Here is a 24,676-nt window from a genome sequence, read left to right on the forward strand (position 1 = left end):
GTCCATCTCTAAGCCATTGCCAAATTAATGGTGGCTGGTTCATTTGGGCAGCACAAACCAAATGCTATTGCCATCTCTGGATCCAAGAATAGTTCAGAAATTCAACTTTACAACCAGATTGGGTTTTTATTTCCCCATCATCCATGATGTTCCCTGCTCATGTTCACTGATTTCCTTGCTCAGCATGCAGCGAGTCCCAGGAAGGAGAGGAGAAGCCAGGGCAGGTGTGTGGGGCTGGCTGATGGTGCCGAGCTGCTGCTGTTGGCTGTGGCAGGAGCTGTCCCAGCAGGGCTGTGTGTGCTCTGCTGCCTTCATGGGAGGGTGCATGAGGTGCAGAGCCATTTTTCAGGCTCTCCTGTCATTCCTGCTTGGGAACCTGACACGTGGGCCTAACTTTGTTGCTTGTGTTGTTTTTCTAGGAGGGAGGGAGGTGACTGAGCAGCTAGCCCCTTGACAGGGCAGTTTTAAAACATTCATAAAACTTTTATTGGGCTGCCACCCTTACAGATAAATATTTTCTGAGTTTATGGGTTTATTTTAGGGATTGAAGTTTAATAGCAGCTTTGTAGCCCTATCTGTCCCCAAAATAGCCTTTTGGCAAGCCCCATCTCTGGAGGCTGCCATGCTTTTCTAGGTCTTTGGAGTTTCTTCATTACTAAATTATTATCCTTTTGCCTCCTTCCAGCTTTGTCTGACTAAATGTGACCAACTGTTAAGTCTTTCCCCTTCCTCCAGCCTTGCTGAAAGCTGATGCTGTGTACCCATATTTGGTCATCATAAAAGGAGAAAGATTGCAGTAGTTATAAATTAATTTCTTTTATTAAATTGGGTTTGTTAAACCTGTTTTATATGAATCTTCCTTATCAGTCTTTTCTTAATGCTGCATATTATTTTAAGATGGTACAGGCTGGTGGCATTTCAGACATCTACTGGAACTTTTCAGGCACTTTCTCAATGTGCTTCCACAAACATAAAAGCTTTGCAGCTCATTTCAGCATTAAGTGGGAAACCAGTGGGCTTGCAGCCAAGGCTGTACAAAGGAATGCTGTATGTAGTGCTTGGAGGAGGATGGAGCTGCATTTGGAGCATCCCTACCATTTGATTTCACTGTGTCCAAAGAGGTTTCATGGATTTCAGGATGGGCTTTTGCTCAGCGCTGACTCAAGGCAGTGTGTGCATTTTGGCTGCCCTGGGAGAGCCATGTGTGATCCCCAGGTGTTCCAGCTCCTGGAAAGTGAATGCTTTCAGCACCTGGAGCACTATTACATGTTATAGTTTCTTTCTATCCCAGTACAGTTGCTGAGCTCCCTTCTTTTCTTACCAGAGGCAGTTGTAATACCTGGAAGGAAAGGAAAGTGTGGGACTTCTTTTCTCTTTAGCTCAGCTGTCTTTTATGACACTACTTTCAATGCCTGATTTCCTGAACAGAAAACTGCTGGCACATGATATTGTATCAGGCATTTTTCATCTAATCCCAAGTTTTTGGGGGTGTGAGTCTTTTTCTGCACAGGAAGTTCTTTTCCAGCATATGTGATAGTTGTCCCTCAGACATACTCAGAAAAGTGCCAAGAGTAGGAAACAGCTTAAAGGTTGGGTTCAGGGGTACTTGTGAAGGACCAGTCTGTAGAACTGACACAGATAAAATCAGAGCTTCAGGACAACTGAAGAGATTAAAATAGACTTTACCTCCCTTAAGAGGGTCACTTGGTCCTAACAGACATAAAAAGAAAAAAAAAACAAATGAAAACAACCCACTTGCTTTATTTTGGGTGAGGCTGACAATTTATGTAGTCAGGGAACTCCCTTTTCCACACCAGTCACAGTTCAGCAATACATTTGCTGTTGTTTTATTTTTCCTCCTAAAAATAGGAATATCTATTTTTGTACAAAATAGTGCCCTGAGACTTTTGTTTCTGTATTTCCATGACTTCTGTTTTTGATGTCAGCACATCTTGGGGCTTGTCCTAAGAATGGAGCTGATGTAATAATAATGGTTTTCATCACAGCCATCTGATTTGTTGCTTAGAATATAAAACTGTTTACTTTTGCAGGACTGTTTTTCTGCAAGTTTTACACTGATGAAGAAAAAAATCCATAGGAGTCAAGAAAGTTATATTCAATGTAAAAGTTAATTCAAACAGCTTATATGCTGAAATAACCCAGCAATATGTGCCTACCTTAGTACAAGCAAAGAGGTTAAGGCTTTTTTTTCTTTTTTTTTTTTTTTCCAGAAGACTGTTTAGTTCTGGCAACGTGCACATTATATGCAGAGTTCTTGTCCAGCAAAATTCTGGGCAAAGCTGGACAGTTTGAATTTTTTGTATATTCACATGAGAATTTTATTGCTCTATCCATAATGTAAATATGAGTATAATGGATTGTAAGTGTTTCAAGTCCTTTCCCTGACATTTGGTAGTGGTAGCCCCCAGCTATTGCCTGTCTCATATCAGATGGAGTTTATTCTTTTCTTCCTCTAGAAAGCTGTGGAGCAGAGATGTAGAGATATTAAATAAGTTGCCAGCAAGTTTATGGCAGTACAGTGAAGAAGACTTTGGAGTTTTGGTTTAGCACCAGTATAATTCCATCTCCTGGAGCTTTTGCGATGTTTTGTCTTTCAGGTTAGTGATTGGGTCAGCCAGCAGCCTGTTGGCATTGAGTGTTGGTAAATTTATTTTTAATTGCTTGTCCTAATAGTGTCTCTTGATCCACTGCATTCATTCTCTATTAGGGATTAATCTTCAGAAGAAAACTGGAAGTTGTCTAATTCATAGGAGTTGTAAATGCATCTGGAAAGGTAACCAAAGGTGTACTTTCAGGAAATATCCTGTCTTAAATTGAGATGTTCTCTGGATGATCTAATAATTTTCCATAGTTATATATGCATCTTATAGTTGTAAGGACACAAATAGATGAAGTGTTTAGCAAATACAGCTTACTAGTTTGGGGTTTTTTCACTCGTTCTTTCTGGCACATTTTGATTGTGTTGTGAGAGGACAGTAAGGTTTTGGTTTGTTGGTTTGGGGTTTTTTTGCCAGCAGCATTCAAAGACCCACAGCTAGGCAAGCTGAGAGGTACTTCTGATTCTTATTTGACTTTTGAACTCTGTCTGTGTTGTTTTTTTTTTTTTTTTGTTGTGGTTTAAATTTCACATCACTCAGAAGTTAATGCTTCTTAAGGATGTAATTTACCTTCAACATGATTCTTCTTGCTGGTGTATGAATGGTTCAAGGTCTGTGGTTCTGATGGGAAAATATGAACTGCAGGCAAGAGTTCCTGCTGTGGAAACAGAAATAGTAAAAAAAGGAACAAATATGGCTTCAGGGTAAAAAATACACTTCTCAAGTTTTGTTGTAAAATAATTAGCCTTCTGTGGAGGCGCAGAGATCATAGAAAAAGCACAGGAGCTGCTCAGTTGCCTGTGATTTGACTTAAAGTTTATGACCTTGAGTAATGTGCCTGCTCAACCACACTTAACAAAAGCATATTTGATGAAATGCTAAAGTCATGAATTACCCTCCATGGAAAGCCTTTTTTAAAATTTGTAAAATCAGAAATAAATCAACATCTTCAGGCCTCAGCAGAGTTGTTTAAACATGGAATTAAAAGGAGCAGGCTGTTTCATCAACAATGACACTTTGTAAACTTATGCAGAATGTGTAGATTTTCTTCAGGTTGAAAAAGGACTCTGTATTCCAAGGTATTGTATAAAGAACTGTAGCATTAGGAGCCCTGTTTTCTAAGTGGGGAAGCTGAGACAGAGGTGAAATAATGTTGTGAACTGATGGAAGGCAAAGAAGCAAAACTGCCTAAGCCTGGGTTTCTTAATTTCCAATCTAAATGTCTGCCCATTAGGGCTGCAAAAATTTGAGAGCCTGTCGTGTGACAATTTGGAGGCAGTATCTGTCCCTCTCTTTTCATTGTTTTGAGCAACAGTTACTGGTTCAATCATTCTCTCATTTCAACATCAAATGTGTAGTTACCCCATGTTTATACCTATAGAACAGATTTTACTTGTGAGAGAATAAATGTGCTGTCCCTGCTCACACAGCAGCTCTGGCTGGTATCCCTCCCACAGAGCTGTCAGCCCAAACCTTTGCATGGCATTAGAGCCTTCTCTCTTTTATGGCTTCATGAGTTTTATTTATCTGCTTTAATGTAATCTGTTGGAATTGTTATTATTTATTTCATTTGTTTGAGGTTTTTTTAAAGTAGTTGGGTGCCACTGTGTTGAAACAAAAATAGGAAGTGTTTTCTTTGACTAGATGTTAGGGTTACTGTATAACAATGAAAATACAGTTTTTGTTTTCTTGGAGAGCTTTTAGCTTTTTTTTTTTCACATATTAGGCATCACATCTGATGCTAAAGCACTGTGTAAAACTTCTTTGTTGAAAGTGGAAATTTCCCTGTAAAGTTGGATAGTTTGATTTTTGTTTTTTTTAAGGTCACAAGAAAGTTTGAAATGCACAATAGCTCTGAACATTAACTTTTCACTTTGTCCCTGGGACTTTTGAAGAGAGGCTTGCATTTTTTGGCATTGGTCAAGTAGTCTGGTCTTGATAGACTTGCAGTCTGTAGTGTCTTTGTATTAAGTGTTCCCCCTGGGGCTCCATCCTGTGTTTTAATTCTCAGTTTGTGCTGATGTATGGGCTCTTCTGTTTAATAACTTTTATTTTCTATGCCATTATGCCTACATACTTTACTTGATTTGTGTTGCATACAGAGTGTTTTCCCCTTGTTGTGTTTGGAACTGGTTTGTAATAGGGTTATTGTTATATAATTCTGACTGAAAGTTAAAACTTCATCAACAAACACAAAGTACTTGTTCTGTTTGAAAATTTGTATCTTACACTCATCACAAACTATTTATCCATTATGTGTTGGTTTTTATAGTTTAAATAAAAGAAACCACTATTTCATCCATGCTGCAATTTAGGAAGTATTAAAGATTCACTGGTATGTAGAGCACTTACTGCTGTGAACACAAGTGAAGAGCTTCTGTAAACAATTGATTCAAGATTTCAAAATAACACAAGTGCTGAGAAAACTGCTGCACTCAACTGTACTGTCACATTTCCATGGATTAATGAGTTACTGTTTGTTATCTCAGTGATAGTGACTGTCTGAGTGCTCAAACCCCATCACAAATGTGCAATAAATTCATAACCTCAGATCTCTCTTTAAATCCCAATGAGGATGCTTTGTGGGGAATACGATGTGCTGAGGAGCATTTTGCAGTTACTGAAGCTCAGCTGATAGGCCCTGACTTGCTTCTGTGTCTGAGCTGTAAAATAACAAATGGTTGAAAAATATATACTTCATGCCAAGATCAGAGATTTCTGCCTGCAATCGTAGAGTGCTTCAGAGCAACTCAAGAAGATATTCAGATGTTGGCTGGAGAATGCATTTATTCTTCCAAGTTGTGACTATTCCACTAGTCTGTGACTCTACTTGTGTCACTGTAAGTCATGAACTTACTGTGCTCAGTGATCCCCAGCCTCCCCATGCTTTCCAGTCTTCCTGCCTGTCTTGCTTAACCCCCAGCTTAATTTATACTTTTATCCTGCAGTGTCTGTGCTGGAAAGCACTGTAAATATGAAGAGAATTCCTGGTCTGTTGAATCTATTACTTGTGTGTACCTGTGGTGGGCATATTAGTGTGTAGATCTAGTCAGGCTTGCAGTGTCCTTTATCTGGAGCGTGTTCAATCTGTTTATCTAAGTAGGTAATATTGCAATTAAATTTTTTTTTCAGTAGTTTGTCCTTTTGAAATTATGCTTAAAAATTCCAGAAGCTTTTTGGAATGCAGGCTGGCTATGCTTGGCTTGGGATGGCTGAATGCTGCATCCAGTGCACATCACTGCAGTGTATCCTGGACAATGTTTTGGTATTTAGGAAGATGCAGCATGTTCTGTGTGCAAACCCTGACACACAAATGCTCACACACAGTGTATTTTGTGGCTGCACATCTTCAGCCTGTGTGGTATGATGTGCACACTCGTGCACGCCTACACACTAAACCTCTGCGGGTCAAAAAGGGAGGATAAACTTTTGAACCCAGCTGCTTCCAAATTAACTACATGTGCAGGGACCACCAAAGCTGGGGTTACCGTATTGCAGAAGAGTGCTGGACACTGACACCCACATCTTGTACTGCAGGAGACTTCTTGTTCTTCCCTTGGAGCCTGAAGGATGATGCCTTGGAAACACACCGTCCTCTTTGCCCTTTCCCTGTCACCAGAAAGGACAGGCAGCAGTTTGGTGGCTTCTCCCTTCGTTATGGAAATGGGACTGATACAGTAATCAGGATGCTACATATGGAGCTTTTTAAATTACTGCTCTTCAGTCTTTTGTTAGCCTTCATTATTCCTGAAGATTTTTTCCAAGTCGTAAAAATGACATTTTTAATATGCAGAATTAAAAAAAAAGGCAATATGAAGAATACATTTTTGTCAATAAGCTTTTACCTTTTAAACCAGTTATCTTAGTTTCTGCTCTAGGTATTTTAATTGAAGATTAACTACTCTTAAAGAGTATACAAATTTAGGTAGTATATATTTGAAGTAGTAAAATAGGACTGAATAAAAGCTGGGAATAGAGTGGCCGGTCCATTATAATTTTAGATTGCAGAGCACAAACTAACCTTCATTTGAAGTCAGCACTGCTGACTGAGAGACTCTTCTAATGTTAAGGCTATTTTATTTAATTTTTTTGTGTGTTGTTCTGAAGAAGTTCACTAGAAGTATACTTGGGAGTTGCAAGTTGAGCAGGTCTTACCTGGAATTTTTGTTTTATTCCTGCTGCCTTTTCTAATAAGAAGTTGTTGAGTCAAAGCTGATGCATGCAAGCATGAAACAAAATACTAAACCATAATTGTTTTATGCTTCTTTTGACTTTTGCTAAAATGACCTTGGCGAGTTCCTTTTTACCTACTGCAGGAAATAAGATCAGTTCATTTCTGTCTGCAGACTGATAATTTCTCTTGCATCTTGAGCAGCCTTGGGTACCACACGGGTTGTCTAAGCTATGGGCACTGAAGACTTGGGGTGCTTTTGTTTCAGAGGGAGGCAGTTGAAGAGGCTGCTCCATTCTGAGCACCTGCCTTGTCTCTGGGGCAAAGTACCTGGTTCCCTTCCAAAGAGAGGCTCATGTCTTCCTCAAGTATCCCATAATTTTTCCAAGGATTCAAGGATAGCTGTCCTCAGGAAAATATTGTTAAGATTTATAGTTTAAACCTATTTGGAAGGGAGTGCATGTAGCAGGTTTTGTAAACACTCTGATTTTTCTTTCTACTTAGAGTTTTACTAGAGCTTGAATTTTAGCAGCATAAGTTTTAATGTAAACTTCCTGCAGACCCATAGCCTTGTGAACTGCATGTAAAACACACACTTTTATGAACACTTCGATGAATTCCCTCATCATGTGCAAGGTGGGGGAATGCTGCTGCTCCCATTTTGATCCCCAAAAGCTGCAGTTGCCTAATAAAGCTGGAGCTGGTGCTTGTGCTGGCACAGTGACCTGCTTGGAGATGTGATTCCCAGCTGGACCATTCCCTTGGGCAGGGCCTGAGGCAGCCCTGCCCTGTCCCTCAGCCTGCAGGACATGCAGAGCTTTACAAGGAGAATAAGGCTCAATATTGTGGTGTGCTGCAGGCTTCCCCCTCTGCTGCCTGCCTGTAAGGAAGGAACCTGGATAAGATAGGACCTTGGGCTTGACTTAACATGGTGTAATAGTCTCTGTGTTCCTAGCTTTGCACAGGCAAAGCTGGTTTTGGCCAGGGCTGTGCCCTTTATCCATGGCACTTCCCCAGTCCTTCCCTTTTCTTGGGTTTTTGTTGATTTTTTTTTTTCTTGTTGTTTTCTTCCTCCTCATAATGAAGAAAGGGTTGAACTACAGATTTGCCATAATTCTGCTGCAAAATCAGTAACAGCTGTTGGAATTGTAAGTGGCTTCTTGGTTGCCATCATAGAACCTGCAGTTGATCATCTCTGCCCTGAGCAATAACTGGAGACATCACAGCTCTAAATGGAGAACACAGATGGGTATGGGAAGGGACAGGGTTTCCTTTTACTGGATGACTTTTCAGATGCTGTGAAGTGCAGAGTTCACTGGAGCAGTGTCATAATGGGAGCTACAAGAAAGTTGTAGAGGAGCTACCAGAGAAAATGTAATTTGAATGTGAGTAGTTCTTAAATTAGCCCCTCTCAAAAATCCAGTATTATAGGAAAACTCAGTGGGCAAAAGATATTCTATGCTTTCATTGGGTCTCTACAAATTATTTGTAATGATAGGCTAAATATGTTCCTGTGTTGTCTTTGAGTAATTTAGATATAATAAACATTGATATGTTAATACATGGCAAGCATTCAACAATTATTTGTCAAGAAAAATGTCTTCAGATCTGACAGCCCCCTCTCCTGAAATGGACTGTATAGAACCTGAACTTAATGAAATCCATAGTCATCACAAAGGTGCTGCCTTTGTGGTTTTGGTAGTGGGGCTGATTTATTCTTGTTTGTGTGTTTTGGCTGATCGTGTTACATCTCCTGCAATTTTATTTCCCTCCCCTTCAATGCTGCCTTTTACTGCACTCCCTAGAAACACTGCCTTTATTTGTGGGGGTTGGATGTTTTGGCAGTGCAGTCACACAGGGTTGGTGTGTTGGAAATGTGCAGAGGCTCTCCAATCCAGGTTGTCACTCCACGGAGCTGGGTTGGCTGTTGTAACACTCTGCAATTTAAGCTGCAAACCTTTTCCCTTTTGCAGCTGCATTTGGACCCAGAAAAACAGCTTTGCACTGGCAGTGGGACTCTTGTCCATTAGGTTGCTGTAATTTGTTCTGTTCCAGCCAGCCACCTGTATCAGGACACTTGTTAATAATTTCTGCATCAGAGCCCTGTGAATTGCCTGCATCTTATTTCTAAACATTGTGATCAGCATCTGGAAATGTCGGAAAGATGAGGAGAGTCTTTTGGGGTGATGGTTCAGGAAAGCTAATCTCCTTCAGCCTAAATGTGATCTGCTTCCCTGGGCTTGGACAGAGGCTGTACCTGTTTGCTGATATTTTACTTGACTGGGTTTTAGAACAGTCTGTGCCCCAGGAAGAGTGCAGTGAGGAAGGAAACCCAGCCCTTGGGTGCTTGCCTAGAAAAATGGAAGTATTGCTGTGGCATGGATTAAGTTATTAATATGTGCTGGGTCTGTGTCACTGTATCTCTGCAGCTTGTGCTATCTCATTTAAAGTCTGACCTACTGTGCCTGGCCCTTTGTAAACATCACTACTCAGGTTCAACTTGGTTGGCATTGCTGTTTGTTTGGAGCCTGAGTACTATAAAGTAATTATTAGAAAGCATTAGCTTTTATATTCAAGGTTTTATTTCTGGTCTTTGTATTTACTGCAAAAAAGCATGGAAATATTGAACTAAGTCTTGATACTTTGGAGGGAAATATAAATAAATTGGTACTTTTAGAATAATGCTTATATCAATTTTAAGCATTTTTATTTGTAGAGTGGAGTGATGACATTGCATTTTTAAAATTTACAATATTGAAGCAGCTTACAGAGTCCCATTCTGCAAACCTTCCCCCCTGCTTTCTGATAATCATTGGCTAATTTATTTCTATAAGAACATTTAAAAATATCGTGGTTAAATAATACAAAGAGAATCAAGTTAAGGCTCAGTAGTGTTCAACCAGCATGTGAAAAGCATAGTGTGTTAATTAAAAGAAATGCAGAAAGCTTAGTTATTGGAAAGCATTTTTTACTGCTAGAGGATTTGTGGGTGACTAAGAAATTTATAGACTTGAGTTTTTTATTTTTTAAATAAAAGCCAGATACATGTCTTCATCGTTTGGCTTGTTGACTTAATTTACTTGGATGGAATTTTTCAACATTTAAAACAAGTTAAAATTCATGAATCGTTTGTGCTTAAAGGCACAAGCCTTTTTAGACACAGCAGTTAAGACTTAACTGGTTACATACATAAAATACTGGTTTGGATATGCAAATTTGGAGCTTGCTCCCTTAAAAAATGCAGATGAAAGTTGAAATAGTTGGGATAAAGCCTTGATTACCTGTTATACAGTAATTACTGTGCTCGAATAAGTGTTTATATTAGCATTGGATTGTCTTTCTCTCTTGATTCCTGCAAAAGCAGTGACTGCTTTGCAGGACAGCTGTGAAGAAAACATTCCACCACAGCAGAAGGCAGCAATGTGGTTTGTAAATCTGGTTTGTGCTGCCTCAGTCACAGTCTGCAATTTCTTGGTACTCAGGTTGTTTTCAGTTTTGATCTGTTGATCCAAACTCACTCTTGAATTGGGTTTTGCTGCTCTGTGCTGGTGTGACTCGTTCAGGAGGGGAAGGTGGTGTTCCAACCAGGGTGCCATTGGTGTTAGATTAGGATCAGCATTGTTTTATTCTGTGGTAAATGCAGCATGTGAATTTTTTAATTGTTTTAATTATCGTTGCCAGTTGATTGCTGGTACAGCTAAGTGAGCTTTTCCACAAACATTTTGTAGATGTGGCAGGCTTTATTGGCAGGTTTTAAACTCTGCTTTCCTGGAATTTGCTTAAAAACTTGACTCTGGGAATGTAGGTGAGCAGTCAGTGGATGTCGACAAAAAATGACAATTGTTCAGATCAAAATGTCTGTTCTCTTTGAAATCTATTATTTCAAGAATATTTTGAGGATTTTATGTATTCACTTAGAAGGCTCATTTCTCTGCTGCTGTAGTAGCCAGACACCCACTCACTGCGACACAGCTCTGGGCACTGTGTTGGTGTCAGAGGAGTACCAGCCATGGCTTGTTTCTTTCCTTTGGACTTCTTTTGCAGAGAACAAGGGGGAGCAAAGTGAAGGGTTTGTGTCTATACATGTGCAGATGCATATGTACTGCTGAAAACTTAAAGCAGTGAAATTAGAATGTACAACTTTTAAGTAAAAAGAAAGGTAAAGCAGTAGACAAATTGGGAAGCAAAGACAGACTAGCCCCTTTTGGATGTTCCTTACTAAGGCTGCTTTGTATGTAAAGACCATAATTTGTACATAGAAGTCCATAATAGATTTTCACTGAGAGCTGTGTTCATTTTCTGCAGGAGGGATTTTTTAAAGAACACTGGAATAGTTGAGATTGAGTTTTGACACGTGAGCCAGGTAATCAGTGTTTGAGCATCCACTATAGCTGGAAAACCTGTGAGAGCAAACCTGTCCAGTCTTGTCCCTCAAGTGGCCTCTACTTATTGAGTGGCCCTTGCATTTCTCATGCAGCCTTCCCTGGTGTTTGATGAGATCCTGCTGTGGATGGGGTTTGACCCTGAGAGCCTCACCCAGGAACGTGTGTGCCCATGGAACTGCTGCATCTGAGGGTGTTTGAGTGCCCCTTCATCCTCATCATCATCATCATCATCATCAGTGTCACTGTTGGTCTTGGCAGACTGGGAAAGACACTGGGAGGGAAACACACTGTGGAAATGTGAAGAGTCATTTTAGGGAAGAAATATATGAATAATAAAGGACAAGAGCTGGCAAACATTTGATTTTGTCTTGGTAAAACAAAATTATACAAATTTTTAATGGGTGGGGGTTTTTTCTTGTTTGGTTTGGGTTTGTTTGTTTTTGTTTGGTTGGTTTTCTAGTAGAAAGCCATAGAGGAGAAATTTATAGTTTATTAAAAGACTGAAAACTTCATAGTAATCCAAAACTCTCATGCTGTTTATTCTCCTCCACCTCCTACAACATTTTATTTCCCTTGTAATAATTAGTTTGAACTTTCCTCTATTTCTCTGGATCAAGTAATTTTCATGCAACTTTGGGATTTTTTTAATATGCTTTAAATCTTTCTTCTAAATAATGTTTTTTATAACAAAAAAAAAGCCATGAATACATTATAATTTCAATTTTCATGGTGTGTGGAAGATTTCTGCACTAGGTCTTTATTGTTTTTGAAGAATTCATCACCCTAGTTAAGAAGCTTAATATAAATTAAAGAAGGTATTAAGGAACATTAAGACATCAAAATGTGGAGCGTTCTTTTCCTTTCGATTGCTCCAAATGCAAACAAGTTGAATAAAATGTAATCAAAGGGCCTGTTTGGAGAACATTGAGTGGCTTTACAGCTGTGCTGTAGAGAACCTCTGGTAAGAGCATAATTCAAATAAAAAGGCCTTTCTTTCCTCCTCCTAATTCTCTTTGTTGTGGTGACAACAGAGTACAAGCCCGATAAAAATTTAATCACCTTATCTTTTTAAAGCAAATTGCATATTTGTTTACACACAATATACATAACATGAAAAAGCAAAAGCTGCTATCCAATCCCCCTCCCCTTCTAATCGCCTTAAAGGCCCTTGCCTAGAAGTTTAAAAAAAAAAAATATTTAAATGTTTTAGTCTTTATTCTGAAGTCCCATTGTTCAGGATTGCTTTAAAAAGGCAGCCTGGGGAGAGATGAATATCACAAAACTTAAACTCTGGACCAGGGCTGAGCAGCAGATGCCTGGGATGTGTCAGTGGGGTTGGTCCAGCTTAACTGGCTGCTCGGTGCCTCCTCCACATGGAGAGTGGCAGGGGAGGTGGGAGGATTACAGAGGGGCCTGCGGATTGAGCACTTTGATTTGGAGCTGCTTTGTAATGAATTGCCTTTGATTCTGTGTCAGCTCTGCTAACCTGGACCTCTTCTGCATTGTAAACATTTCTGAGGGGCTGCTGCAGGAGACCCTGGGCACTGCTGCAGGTTGTGTTGTTGTTGTTGTTCCCTTTTCACTGGGATGATGAAGTTTTAGTCTCTTGTGTTGAATGCAAAACATGTTTTCAGTTGTTTCTGCTCACCTTGGTGCACACAGCTTGAGCATTGTTGGTTTTGTTTATTTACTGTTCAGTAGGTACTGAAGTGCTGACAAAAACACAATCAAAAGTGCCTTCTGGCCCACTGCTGAGTGGCTCTGGGCTGAGAAACTCCCTCACTGGATGGAAATTTAGTGCCAAAGGGATATTCTGTGGTTTTCAAAATTATGAAAGCTCCTGTGCTTAGTGATTCCTTAGTGGTTCCTATTTTTGCATACCTAACTGTACTCTCTGAGGACATGTTTGTGATACTGCTCCTTTTGATCTGAGACTTTCATCAGCAAGGACTACCTCAATAATAAAACTTGTGAAAATCTGTCCTGTATAACAGTTGTCATACACTCTCCCAGATTCTATTCTGTGTTTATGTCTGCATGTTTATTAGTACTCTGCCAGAAGAGAGAGAGTTTAGGAGATCCAGAGACAGTAATTGTGATTTCAGGACACTGTTCTGAGTGTTTTGAATGGTCTTGGGTATTTCATGCTGACCTGCCTGCAATTTTTCTACTGCTGAATATAAGAGCCTGCCTATAATCCCAAACTTCGAACATTACATTTATATGCATAAATAATTTGATTCCTTATTAGTTCCATAATTTTTTCATATTTGTTCCTGTTATGCACTGGGCATTTTCCATGCATTCAGTTTTTGCTTCAGGGAGCTTGAAGAATGTGTGGACTGAAATCACAGCACCAGTGTGAGTGGTGCCTCTCCCTGCAGGTATGCTACAGCACTTAGGCATGATCTCAGTGGTTCTCTGGACCTTGATTGGCCATCAAATAAAAATAGAGTTGTAATAATTGTTGGTATGCTACATCAGCTGGCATAACTGCAACCTTGTTAGTGTACTGAAAGTCCGTGCAGAAATTTATTTGAAAATTTCCTCCAGGCTAGTGGAACAGTGTTGGATTTGAGGGCACAAATTTGATCATAAGGGTTGTCTTGTAGCTCTGACAGTTGATCTATTGTGTGTACACCTAATTTGTGTGGCCTAGACCTAGAGCATGGTGCACTGGAGTCTCCCTGTAACCTGTGTTAAGGTTAGTCCCTGCTGCACAGAAACACAAAGTTTTGTAGGGCATACAACTCATAGTTGTGTTCCAAGAGTGCAAGATAGAAAGTTCTCTGCTGTTAGGGAAGTTGTTACAGGAAGACCTGGCCAGCAAATGGTTGTGGTGCACTGTGCAACAGCAGCTGTGCTGGCCTATAAAATGGGGTCAGGTTTGGTGCTCTCAGCTGATTTCTGCTGAAGGATGGCCAGCTGGCCAAGAAATGAAGACCTTAAGTATGTCACTTCATCTCCATGCTGTCATTTAGGGCTGAAGGGTGTGTTGGTGTATTTTGGCAAACCCACAGTGGGAATTGCAAATACCCTTCTAAAGTGTGTGTGGGCTTGTGTAGATTTACTTAAGTAATGAGATGGATGCAGAGCAGTGGTGTGCATGATACATGATGGGGATTTGTCAAGTTCAGAAATCTCTCCTGCTTGTGTGGCTTCAGATGACAGTGGTCCATTTGTACCTGCTGTTTAATAGTTGTGTTTTATTTTTGAAAAGCAAGGTTAAAAATGTGGTTGTATTATGTAAATTTGGGAAAACAGGTAATATATCCTCATCATCTTGCTGGAAATTGAGCAATATAAAGCTGAATGAATGGCATCCTCAATGCACTGTGTTATGCTGGATCTCCTCAGTGTGGATGACAGGTTTAGGAAGAAGAGAGGAGAGGGAATGGACAGGCAAGGGAAGCACAGGGATGTGTTCCACTGATACCCACTCAGCAGCTACGGTGTGTGCTGGAGTCTGTGCTCCATTTAGCAATATGAAAAATATCAGACTGAAAATCAAGACGCTGACTTCATGTAGAAGGTATGGCAGACTAATTAAAGAAAAAAATGTGTACCAATTGAGCCTATAAAACTCTTCCTGACCTTGAGAAAACTCCCAGAGAGCTGTGGGAAACTCCAATCTGTCCCCTCTGAACTTTTTTGTGTTGTTGTTTAAATATAGTAACTGCTTTTTTAATTAAAAAGAAAAATTAGATGGCATTTCAAATTGTGTCCATGGTGCCTTGGGGACCTATTACAGTACAAATTACCCTCTACTATTTAGTGAGGTCTTGTTTACTATTGTGTGAGAGGGGGGTTACCAGTGTAAGGATGTAGGACAAGAAGGGCCCTTCTTTGAAAGTCTGGCTCTGCACATGAAAGTGACGCCAGCAATTGGAAGCAATTTGTGGAATTGTTTGATTATATTAATTATGGCACCAGCAAACAGTGCTTGGGAAACAGTTTTGTTTTCTTGCATTCTTTCTTGATTGCTTGCAGCAAAAGCCAAGATACAAAATGTGCCTTTAAGGACTGCCAGAGAGCGCAGTTCAAGCCATTGTGTGGAATTGGCACTGAGCTTGAAAGGGTTGTGTCCAGCTTGATGGGAGAGTTTTCCAAATTCAGCTTCGGCCTGAACTTCACCCAGGTCAGCTGCTTAAATTAAAACAGCTTCTGTCTTCCTCATCAGGGAAGATTGGCTCTTTCCCTGCGAAGCAGGAGCCCATAATGAAATCCATGTTATTTCCAGTAGTACCACTTCTTTTAATAATATCTCTCAGTCCAAAAGCCTGTATAAACTTAAATTGATACACAAGACTCAATCCTGCTCACCACTGAGCTGCAGCCTTCTCTGATGTAGTACAGGGCAGCTGTTCCCCAATTTATGGGAAGATGTTTAATTTGTGAAGGATTTCCAAGCAGTCTGCCATGCTGAGCCTGCAGGAATAGTGCTGCTGATGCAGACTGGCTGTCACAACAGTGTTTGCTTGGGACATGGGGTCATCTACTCCTGCTTAAAGTCACTGTAAGAATTTTTTTTTTCCTTGTCTCTGTCATCAAACAAAGAATTATGGATGTTTTGCGTAGATCCCAAATACCATGCTGAGGATTTAGCACATTTGGGAGGGAGGAGTCTCCTTTCTTGTCTTCTTGGAGGCTGATTGCTCCCTGGCCAACTTCTTGCTGTAGCCCTATTAATATTCACAGGCCAGGCAAGGTGATAATAACTGATCTTGTACTGGCCAGAAAAGAAAAATTACTCTTCTCTGGAGTTTGGAACTCTAGCAGAATATTTGAGAGAGCTGACAAGAGATGTGGAAAAGGTGGTGTGAATTCAAAATAGAATTACTGGAGAATTATGAAGGGATTTACATAAGTAAAATTCATTGCCTGATCTGTGGAAGTAATTGAGGCTGAAATCCTGAGCTCCTGAGGGTAGCAAGAAAAGGAGTATGTATCTCTTGTTTCTTGAGTGAATCTCTGGTCAACTATTACACTGAAACTGTCTTGTTAATCATATTATATTTGTTATTGTGGTGATGAACACCTAGGAACAGAGTCAATGGCTCCTGTAAGAGAACTTAAATGTTCTGCCTAGAAAAGGTTTATAGGTGTTGACCCTGATGTCAGGTAGAGAATTCCTGTCTGATCCTGGGCTCCACTTAGCTCAGGACACAGTTCCACCCCTGCTCTTTCTAAAGCAAATTCATGAGAGGCAGATGGGATGCCAAGCTAGACAGGATCAGCAGTCTCTGGATGACCCATCATCCAGGCCACTGGGTGTAGTGTGGTCCATTTGAGGTCCCTGTTATGGTGTTTATGGGTACAGAGATCTTGTTTTTCCTGATCAGTTTGGGGGCTTTTTTGGTTTGGGGTTTGGTTTTGTTGGTGTTTTGGGTTTGGTTTTTGTTTGGGGGTTTTTTGTTTTGTTGGTTTTTGCTTTTGGTTTGGTTTGTTGTTTTTTTTTTTTTTTTTTGCTGGGATATTGAAGGTGCAAAATTGCATTAATAAAGTCAAAAGGTAGAATTTGGGGTATCTTTAGGAGAGGGGAAGAGAAGCAGAGTTGCTAACTGGTGTGAGGAGTTGAAGCAGCAGGATGTTGTATTTTGTCGTTCTTGTTCTTTCTGCCTGACTGCAGAGGAGAGGCTGGGCAAACAGATTCTCTCATTTTAGAATGCTTCTGCCTTTTGTTTAAATCAAAATTCCAGAATGTTACTTTGGAGATATTATGTGAGCTTTTCAAGTTCTTAGGGTGCATAGAAAGTTTTGTAGAACTGCTGATGTGTTTTGGGACTAGCTGGAAAACAAGTGTGTCCTTTCTAGTGTTTTGTGGGATTCTGAGAATCAGTTCTTATAACACTGGTATTTCTATTAATTTTGCTGGAAACCAATGATAAATTTATTATTCTCATTTTAAAGTTAATCAGAATGTGAAACAAATGGGAGTACTACTCTATTTGAACTTCGTACCCTTCTTTGCAAACAGGTAGCTATGTTTTTTTAACAATGGATATTTCTAAGGATGGATAAATATATATAGCTGTTGCAAGAAAAGAAAAATGAATTAGTTTTTAATTGTGTTGTGCTGAAATACAAGGTTCTGGAGTCCTGCACCGGCAGAAAGTTTCTATTTCCTTTCAGTGGTCCATCCTTGCAGTAAGCTGAGGGAGAGGCTGATTTTTGTACACTCTCTGGAGAAGCCCCTCTGCATCAGACTGTGGCATGGACATCTCCATCTGGGCCTCTAATTATTTCTGATTTTCAGGTCAACCAGCTTTTGTACTCTCCGTTAGCAAGAGTTGATACAGCCACACACTCTCTAACTGTGTAATTAGGGTTCAGGCTCTGAGAGTTCAATTTGAGGAAATCCTGAAATTGTGCAAACCAGCTGTTACGAATAATCCATTGTGAGTGAGGATTATCCCCAACACTTTGCCTCTTTCAAGTTTTGCTCTTTTTTTCCTTCCCTCGGGAGGAAAGAAAAATGTCTGCCTGTCATATTTAAAAGGTTACGTTTGCCTCGGATAAAAATTATTTTCTACGTCAAATATGCAGCGTTAACTTGTTCTCTGATGTTCAGTCCATTTTTAGCATTTGAATGTTGACAGGAAACAAGAAGTTGTTTGTAGCTGAGTCTTCTACCTGCAGCATTCAAAGAAAGGGAATAGGATATTTTGTTTACAGAAGGGAGAAGAAAGTTCAGTTTCCCACTGAAACTCTGCTTGTAAATTCCTGAATGGAATGGGAGGTTTGGCAATAGTATCAGCAAGTCAAGAATAGTCCACCAATTTCTTAATAAGTAATGAAGAAAGGAATATTTTCTATTCCCAGGGTAGCTGCTGGTGTTGCCTCAATGTGCTTTTTCCTAACAGCATGGTGAGGATCCTGAGCCAGCACTTTTCCAGCAAACCACGGCAAGTATCAGTGCAGGGTAGGATGAACTTTTCATTTTGGCCTGAAAGCAAAGTTCTCGTTAATTGGGAGCATTCAAAGCTTTTAACATGATTTTTTTTTTCCCCCATTACAATTCCTATGCTGTAAGAAAACTGTATAATCATGCATGCAGATACTTCCATATTCACCAGCATAGTTTGCAATAGGCTTTTTTTACAAGTTTGCACAAGAGAAGGGAGTTGTTGAAGTTCAGCAAAATAAATTATTCTTCCTGGCTGTGCTGGAAAGCCTGCCCAGCACCTATATTATTACACCTGTTTTCAATGATGGGTTATCAGTTGCTTAAAAATTGCTCCTGTCTCTGGCTGGGCTACAAGGAGATACTGTATTATCTTGCTTCTCATCTAAAGTGTGTCTGGCATTCAGTCTTTAAAATCTTGCATTCAAACACAATGTTTCATTAGCTTTGAAGGAGACAGGACTATTCCTAAATTTTGAAGAGAACTGTGAAAATAGGAAATGGAAATGCAGAGTTGGGAAATCTGAAAAATGAAGTTGGAAAAGGGGGGGAGAGAGATAAAACTCCTGAAGGGCTGAATAGCAAGTGCAGTTGTGAGTCAAGGAAGGAGGAGCTGGACTTCAGAAAGAAAGAATGGGGACTGTTCTTGGAGACCTATAGAAGGAGCAGGGAAGCAGAAGGCTTATAAGGAAAAAAGTCAACAAATCTGACAAGGGATGTTCATAAGGAATGACAATATTAACTGAAGGAGAACGTGTAGTGGAGAAGTTAAAAGTGTAAAAGGCAAAGAATAGTCCAAGGTTACAGGTAATAGATGAAATAAATATTTATATGAGGCAAAAGCACAGAGGCGCTCCTTCACCCTGCTGCTGGGTGAGCAAAAGGAATTAGAGGAGCAGATATTGTGTCAGCTTTCATCGTCCTTCCAGCTGAAGCAGGAGTGAAAACAAAGCAGAAGTGAGCCTGATTAGGTGCTGTGTGTGGGTGTGTGATTTGTGTCGGGGCTGGCATTCCAGGCTGGCTCTGTGGAGCCCATCCCAGGCACAGCAGCTCCAGGGAGGGATTCAAGGGCAGAACCTGTGTCCATGGGAGTCATGCCCTGCAGGCACGGAGCTGAATTCATTGTGTATAGATAAAACTGGATTTTAATCTATACACAAGAAGGTGTCCAGAGTTCTACAGTATGAAGTGGTTAAAATCTGTGTGTTTCCATGCAAATTTCTTGTGTGAGCAATTGTAAAACTCGACACTGCCATTCATTTAACTGTGTAAGGTACTGCAAATCACTAAGCTGTTAGCTTTTTATTTGTGAAAACTGTATGAAATACTGTGGTTTTCCTTTATTTTGTGCATGTGAAATTGTTTTTAGACTTGGAAATTGTTTTCCCTGATTTGGTATTGTTTTTTATTTGAACTTCAAAATGCATTGTTTTATTAATATCGCTTACAAATTGATCTGTTGGGACTAAATCCTTCAGGCCATTCTGAGACAAAGGATATTAGAGTCTGTATTTTTATCTGTTAATTATTAACAATAGTTGAAAAGAATGAAGTAAATTACACTGTTTTGCAACTAGATTTTCGTATCTAACCTGAGTTAGTGGATGCTGAAAGTAGATTTTGCATAAGACCTTGTCTGGGCACTTCTTACAGACATGGTTTTGATGGGAAGGAATGAATTTGCTAAGCCTTCACATATCTTATGTGCCTTTGAGGATGGCCCATTAATAATATTAATACATAGATATTTTTCCATTGTTGTATGCAAGGCATTTTTTAGAACTTTGAAGCTAAAGTCTTTTTTTTAACACATGGACCTTTTCAATTTAATCCATTAGCAACTTGGCAAAATAAAGTAATTGTCCAACAGAGGAAGAAAAAAAAATCTATTAACATTTGCTACAAATCCGAGTAGTACAGGCAGCACTTAATTAATGGAACAGATTTCTCACTATGTGTTCAAGCTAACATAGCTATTGTTCAGCAGAGATTAGGCCCTTAATGTAAGTAAGTTAAACTAGACCTCCATCTAAAAATATCCGTCATTTCAGCTATTAAAGCTCTGATGTCTTCTTCGGTGACAGATATATTTCCCTTCATTTCCTTGGTTTTGTAAAATGTAAAGTATGCATTGTGTGTAATGTGAGAAATCCGCAGAGGTAGATGAAACCCCGATTGTGGCTGTCTCTCTGTGCCTGCCCCTTTGTGCTGCTCCCTGTCTCAGAGCCTCCTCAGCCCTGAGACCTGCTGGCACCAGAGCAGAAAAACAGAAAATGCCATTTGTCAGGGTATGATGCCAGCCACCTAATCTGTTTGCAGGATGAGGGCCATGGGATCTGATTAGGTAATTTAGATACCATGTGAGTTTAATAATACCTGAGCTGCCTCTGGCTGTCAGCCTGTCACTTCACCGGTAGAAACTGCCACTCTCTGCCATTTTTTCTGTAAATTCTTAACTGGAATACCTTATTTAGTCCAAAGAGGTGTTAAGTGCTGCAGGTGAGGTAAACCTTTACTTCTGTGTGGAAGTTAGTGATAGGGTGGAGGAGGTGGGATGGCTCAGTTTTAAATGCGTTTTCCCCAGCAGAATTCCACATGCAGCATGTCTTTTTTCTCAAAAATGGAATTTTTCAGACATGAGATGTTTGTTTGAGCACCACAGATGCTGCACCAGGTTTCAGGTGTGCTGGGCCATCCAAGCTGATGTCACTGGTGGGTTTGAAGCTCAGTTTATCCTCGGTGGTTGTTTCACCCTCGTGACTGAGAATTCCCTGACTTTCTGCAGCATCCCAGCATCTCTGTGGGGTGAGAGGCCAACACTGCCATGTCCCTGTGGGCAGAGGCAGCCTGGGTTCTTCAGATACCCATAAGGGGAAATTTTGGCTGCAATTTTAATGCCACATCTCCTCCCTTCCTCTCTCCTTTCCGCCAATTACCATTTTTTGGAAATTAGCGTCTCGCAAAGCCTGCTAACATAAATAAAAGTGTTTTAGGATTTGTTTGCTTTAATTAAAATGTGTCTTTCTGAAAGGATTTAGTTAAACATCTTTCTTAAACAGTGCTGTGCCAGTAACAGCAACATTTGTAATAGTGATAAGACCCAGAAAGGGAAACCAACTAGAAAGCAAAATGAAATGTTTCTTTGTCCAAAAAATAAATGGTAGTCTCAGGAAAGCAGAGGAAACCCTGTGCAGGGACAGTTACAATTAGGTTGATCAAAACAGTAGAAAGCATAAAATATTAAATAAATTCTGCAAAGGTAGTGAGTGGGGCTGTGTGAGGTCACTCTCTCTGGTGTTTTTATTTTGTTTTCCCCTTTTTTGACTGTTGCTATTTTTTTTTTTCTAGCAGCACCCACTATGGTCTCAGAGCTTTCCAAACAGGAAATAAGTTGCTTTTCACGTAGTGATAAATTATTTTTCGTAGTGAAGATGGAGTGATTGTAAGGGTAATGATATTAATGGGATTCATATGAAAGCATCCAATTAAAAAATCAAAACAGCTGCATCAAACATGACTCTACAATGTAATAAAATCATATAATAAATATGTGGTCCCGCCACACCATATTACCTAGTTTGATTAATTGAACCTTACGTGTGCAAAGATAGTCATTATCAGACTTCTCAGCCATCAAGGAAGAAGAGTCTCAATTATTTTCACAATGAAATAATCACTGCTTTTTTTGTGTCCTGCCATCTGGAAAGAAAAAACAGCAGCTGCCATGACTGAAATGCATGATCTTGCAGAACTGTACAAAGTTGATTGTGCTTGATGCTGGACTCCTGCAGCCTTAGTGAGGGCTGTAATTTATTTAGTTATGTATATAACAGGTTGATTTGCTCCTCTTTTGGACTGTTGCACTTTTTTCCCTTTCTTTTTCTTTTTTATTGCATTTTTTTGGGGGGGGGTTGTTTGTTTGTTGGTTTGGTTTTTGGTTGGGTTTTTTTTTGGGTTGGTTGGTTGGTTTTTTGTGTGCTGTTTTGTTGCTGTTGTGTTTGTTCTTTGTTTTTTTTTTTTTCCAAATAAAGACCCCTCTCTCTATGAAAGTCTCCTCACTGCAGGGCTTTAGGGATGGTTTAGAGCCTCTGGTTGTGAAATGGCAATTGGGAGCTTCCTGGTTTTGCTTCAACACTTGCTCATTTCCTCCCTTCCCTTGGCCGTGCGCTGGGAATGCTGCTGGGACAGTTTGCTCCCTGACACAGCAAGATGAGAAGCTGGGGCTGTGTCCCCCTGCCATCAGCTGAGAGTGGCGCTGGATGTGTGTGAGCTGGAGCAGTTCACCTGTGCTGCAGACCTCCTGTCTCCAGTAAATCATAAGCATCTCAATCTTTTTGTCAGGCCGTGATACGAGAATCCGCATCTGAATTTCAGTTTGAAGGGAGAGAGGCTGATTAAGTGTTTGAGATAAGGTTATGTGACACCACAGGTTAAAAATACCTGAACTGATTTTGGCCCAATGCCTGAAAACCACATTGGAGCATATTCAGGTGGTGCTGGAAAAGCTTTGAGGAGTTTGTTGCTTTCTGCTTTATGCTTCTTCAGGAGTGGTCTTTTAGGAGCTGCATCTCTCTTGTTTTACAGCATTTCTTTGGACTTTGCTATCTTGCTTTTCTTATCTAAAATGTTACCAATGTGTTGAGTTATAAGAAAAAATAAAGGTGTAACAAACCCTGGCTGTTTAGGAGGAAAAGGACAAATACTTTTGTTTGGCACAAATGCCTGGAGAAACAGATCCCCAAAATACTATGCAGCTTAATTCTCATGCCCCTAAGCAATAAGCAGTGCAAGTTGAAATCCCTAGCAAATACTTTGTCTTAACAAAATAAAAACAAAACCACAACAAGCAAAAACAAACATAAAACCTGTATAATTTACAAAGTGTAAGTTATAAAGAAGCAGTGTGCTTCAGGTAAATCCAGGTAAAATAGATTTAAAGAAATTCAAGAATCTTCTGAGCCTCTATAATTTTAGTGTTTTACCAGTGGTTTTTTATTCATGACTTATATTTTTATAAATATTCTCAGTGATGACAAGAAACTTTGGGTATGTGTCTAAATAATAGGAAAGGCCTGCCAAGTAAAAGACTGAGACCAGGCAAGCTGGTCTGGCTTGTTTAAATTCTTGCCTGTGTTTAATACTTTAAAAGCTGTAGATGGACACTGAAGGATTCAGGATACTGCACTGGATTTGTGGTATCACTGTTATGAACTTTATGTTTAAAGACTTCTCTTATTTTCTGTGTAAGCTACCATACTGCAGGAGTCTTATACAGAAATTTTACTTCCCTAATGCATTTGATTTACTTTATTTTCTTTGGTTAATTTCAGAGGAAAACATGCCTGCTCATTTTTTCTAGTTCTCCGAAATGTGATGTTGAGAGTGTTATTCATGTGTGTTCTTGCTCTTTTACAGATGGGCTGAAGGCAGACACCAAGATGCTGCTAACTGCTGCCTCCAAGAAGAAATCCAAGGGAGGGAAGGGGGATACGAACAAAGAGGATGAAAGCAGCAAGAATGATTCAGCCCAACCTGTTACTATCTCTCTTATCTTTAAAAGATATGTTTTTGACACACAGAAGAAAATGATTCAGTCCTGAGGAAACAAGAGAGGCCTTTGATTACACCTTAAAGTCCAGACCCTGAAATGCATTGAGGTGGAATGTGTTTCTTGTCCAAACACATTAGACCTGTTCCTTCCTCACAAACAGAGCCTGGAAGCTTGTGCTGACTGTGCCCCTTCCAAAATCTCTGCAATCTCATATTGTTCTGTTCAGATTTGCATATTTTGTCATCTCTGTGATGTGCATCTTTGTGGCATCTCATCTGGCCCACCTGCCAGAGGAGCACCCTGGGTGCACATTCTAATTGCACTGTTTGCCTGGATAATTGTGGTGAAGTTTCTCTTGGTTTAGAAGCTTGCCACCAAGTCAGGATGTGAATTTCATGTGATCCACAAAGTGAAGCTGATTATTCTAGGCTCACTTCCTTGAGCAAAGTGGGAGACCAAAGGCATACTATTGAATAGGTGAGAGCTAAAATGGATATTTCATGTTCCTTCAGTTGCAAATATGTAAGATGCTGTCTGAGAGATGGTCTGGATGTTTTTTATAAATACAGTTTATATCTAGAAATGTTTTTCATATTAAACATAATGATCTGTATAGCTGAGAGTCTTGATTGTTCTGTTTGCTCTTCCAAAGGTTCAGAATTTATCTTCAGTGACATTTTATGTAACTTTTTTTGATTTTCCTGCCTGTTCTGCAATGAATCCAATGCCATAATTGTTTTCTTTTTCCTTTTTTTTATTTTTTTGTAACCAAAATGCCTTTTGTGTGTGAAAGAAAAAGTTGCCTCTGGAAACAGTCAAGGGCTTTGTTTCATTAAAATAATGATAGAAGATTGCTGCATAAGCCTTGTAAAATGAGTGTCTCCAAGATGCTTTAGAAACCATTAGTTTTTAATAGGGATTTCATGGCTGCTTTAGCTCTTTCGCTCAATTTCATGTCCTAGGCTCATGAAAAGGAGAGCAATGGTAATATCCCTTCCTTTTTGCATACAGAGTATAGGACACCTTAACATGAAAACTAACAGCAAT

At 39.8% G+C, this 24,676-nt stretch overlaps 1 protein-coding gene across 4 annotated transcripts in view; it reads left to right on the forward strand.

The window, feature by feature from the left end:
• Positions 1 to 24,242, forward strand: part of EEFSEC (eukaryotic elongation factor, selenocysteine-tRNA specific) — a 121,329-nt gene extending 97,087 nt beyond the window's left edge. For all 4 annotated transcript variants that reach the window (XM_059480422.1, XM_059480424.1, XM_059480423.1 and 1 more), the window contains one exon: positions 23,494 to 24,242. In XM_059480422.1, coding sequence (XP_059336405.1) covers positions 23,494 to 23,678 — 185 coding nt within the window. In that variant the 3' untranslated portion in view covers positions 23,679 to 24,242. The remainder of the gene's footprint in view (positions 1 to 23,493) is intronic.
• Positions 24,243 to 24,676: the final 434 nt, after the last annotated feature.

This window comes from Ammospiza nelsoni, chromosome 11 (genome assembly GCF_027579445.1).
Source record: "Ammospiza nelsoni isolate bAmmNel1 chromosome 11, bAmmNel1.pri, whole genome shotgun sequence".
Taxonomy (NCBI): Eukaryota; Metazoa; Chordata; class Aves; order Passeriformes; family Passerellidae; genus Ammospiza; species Ammospiza nelsoni.